Source organism: Cyprinodon variegatus, unplaced genomic scaffold (assembly GCF_000732505.1).
Source record: "Cyprinodon variegatus isolate N-32 unplaced genomic scaffold, C_variegatus-1.0 Scaffold312, whole genome shotgun sequence".
Taxonomy (NCBI): Eukaryota; Metazoa; Chordata; class Actinopteri; order Cyprinodontiformes; family Cyprinodontidae; genus Cyprinodon; species Cyprinodon variegatus.
In genome coordinates, this window is record NW_015150765.1 from 367,718 (window position 1) to 370,550 (window position 2,833).

Sequence of the window (2,833 nt, forward strand, 5' to 3'; positions counted from 1 at the left end):
ATGTTTAAGCCAGAATGATGTGACATTTGAATATGATTTCACTATGACTTTAAAATTAAAGGAAATATCAGTAATTTTTTTATAAAAGTGACCGACTGGTTATTTTATAAAAACCTGTTGGTGGAGTTTCCAGACATTCTCCAAACCCATGAATATACATGTTCCCGGGTTTCCATTCTTCATCAGATTTCACACCCGTTTGACAGAATCCAGGCGGATCCAATCATTCCTCCGGGTTTTAACGGCCCCCAGCATGAATGGGCTGAAACACGTACTTTTATTCACTGATAGCATCTTCACGTCGGGGTAATTGAGTCCCTATTTTGCCCCCATTGACTGAATGAATAATGACTTCATCTGATCCCCGGCAGCCGTGGAAAATGTGGAGCGGCCATTGTTCTGGCAGAGGGGCATCCTCTGTTCTCCGTCTTAATTTTTCTTGGTTTTTAATCCACCCTAACCTGCTATTTTTCTCAATAACTCAACCATGAAGCATGTAGTGAGGCGGCCCTCCTCTGCGCTCTGCTGCTGGGACTTTAAATCGCTCATACTGGTCTCCCAGTTCGTCCCAGTCCTCAGGGGAATGCCGGGTGGAGGAATTTAGCTGCTTTTTGTAAAAGCACGCCCCCTCCCCTGCTCTCCTTTCTTAAGGAGAAGGGATGTTATGTTGTGCTGTTTTTGTAAGCGTGGTGCGTCACATGAAAGGCCTCTGTGTCCCAGAAAGGGGACGGCTGTGTCTTTATTTGACGTCTTTTTCCCACATGCTCCATTGGCTGGGAGACGCACTTCAAGAAATAAGACAATCGTGCCCTTTATGGGAACTTTTTCTGCTTTTTTAGGCCTTTTAACCTTCTGTTGTATCGATGCACAAAACTTCAGCATGCTGATGATGCAGTTTGAGCGACTTATAGCTAAACTTCAGCGTTTGCATTAGAAAAAGCTGCAGGGGGGGCCTGCTGGCTTTGTTTCTGTGCAGCATTTTGGAAGATTTCAGGACTATGGAGTTAATTTTATTCCACTATTGTTTATAGTTACAAGCACAGAACACACTGTAAATGGAGAAAAAAAAGCAATCCTGAAAGGTAAAATATTTTAATCAAAAAAAGATTTAGAGATTAACGCTGCTGTTTTCTCATGATTTGCTTTTTGATTGAAATTATAATTTTATATTTGAATTCTTTTGCATCTATTTTTTCCAAATTTGATTTGTAAAACGCAACTTTAAAATAATTAATTTTTTTAACCTGTTCTGAAACCGAAAATAATTGAAAAGAATATTTGAATATTTAAACTTTGTTAATGAAATTTTCTCAAAATGAAATAAAAAATAAATATGAAAAGTAAAATTAATTAAAAAAACAAACACAGAAAAAAAATTTTGTTCAATTTTCCAATTTCCCATTTATCAAATGTCTTGTTGGCAAAAATATTGGCACAAAATGAAAACCGTACAAACAAAACTCCACCAGGTAAAAACGTTTGCTTTTCAATTTCCCATTTACCAAATGTCTTGGTGGCAACAATATTGGAACAAAGTGAACTCCATACAAAATCATCTGAACAAAAAAACTTTGGCAGATTGAGACGTCAGGATCAGATTAGAGTTTTAGTTTTTTCTGTAGACCTAAGAGACTTCAAGTGTTTTCGACGACACTCATTCTTTGGTTTGGACCTGCTACAGGTGGGCCTTCTGGACCTGGAGCTGAACCGCCTCACCAAAGCCCTGTTTCTGGCCCAGCTGGTTCTCTCTGTCGTCATGGTGGCTCTGCAGGGCTTCGTGGGACCGTGGTTCAGGAACCTCTTCCGATTCGTGGTCCTGTTTTCCTACATCATTCCCATCAGGTGCGGCGTGGTTCTGAATGGATCGGGCGCGGCTTCAGCTCTAAAGGCAGGAAGTTAAATGGGTGTTTGTGTTCTGCTGCGCAGCCTGCGGGTCAACCTGGACATGGGGAAGTCGGCGTACGGGTGGATGATCACCAAGGACGAAAACATTCCCGGCACGGTGGTCAGAACCAGCACCATACCAGAAGAACTGGGTCGGCTCGTCTACCTGCTGACGGATAAGACAGGTGAGCCAGATCAGATCTGAGCCGGTGTTCTGCTCAGCGTCAGGCCAGTATAACCTTTGTAATACGCTTGCGTGCATGAGCGTTATTAGCCGTTATCAGTCCCATTGAATGGCTTCAGATTGTTCCAATCGGTTATTATCACTGAGCGAATCCTCCCATCCCTAAAGTCATTTATTTTCCCCCTCAAAATTAATTAAATTGCAAATATTTCAGTAATTCTTCATTTACTGTAAAAAAAATTTAAAAAATTAAATAAAATGATCTGCATCTCGTTCATATTAAACAAACAAAATTAAAAAAAAATCTCATATCCTTTCAACTATTTAATTCTCTGTGAAAAAAATCCCGATCATTCTTTAATAAGATCCTCGTCAAACAGACTTCAAATGTTGTTTTTAAAGCTAATGCGTGCAGCGGACCTAGTGAAAGACCTTTTCTGTTGTTTTATAAACAAAACAATAACAAAAACCTGACGAAATAGTGAAATGAATGTAATGAGTGTTACTAAGGGTATGCTGGCCTGAAGCGGAATGCTGAGCTGACAGAACACCAGGTTAAACGGTTCCATCGGTTGGAGCTTCATACAGCAGGGCTCGATGTTAACCATCGCCCGATCGCCCGGGACAAGCCGTTTTTATTGTTGGGAGAGTAGAAATTATTATTAAAAAAATTATTTATCACTCAAAATTACTAGGGATGCACAATATAATCGGCCCCCTATCGGTATCGGCCTTAAAACTGAATATCGGACATCGGCCACCCCA

General features: G+C 40.5%; 1 protein-coding gene across 1 annotated transcript in view; it reads left to right on the top strand.

Moving 5' to 3' along the window:
* atp9b (ATPase, class II, type 9B) overlaps positions 1-2,833 on the top strand; it is a 57,638-nt gene that overhangs the window by 36,256 nt on the left and 18,549 nt on the right. The window contains exons 12-13 of the mRNA XM_015384421.1: positions 1,682-1,842; positions 1,927-2,069. Of these exons, the coding sequence (XP_015239907.1) occupies positions 1,682-1,842; positions 1,927-2,069 (304 nt within the window). The remainder of the gene's footprint in view (positions 1-1,681; positions 1,843-1,926; positions 2,070-2,833) is intronic.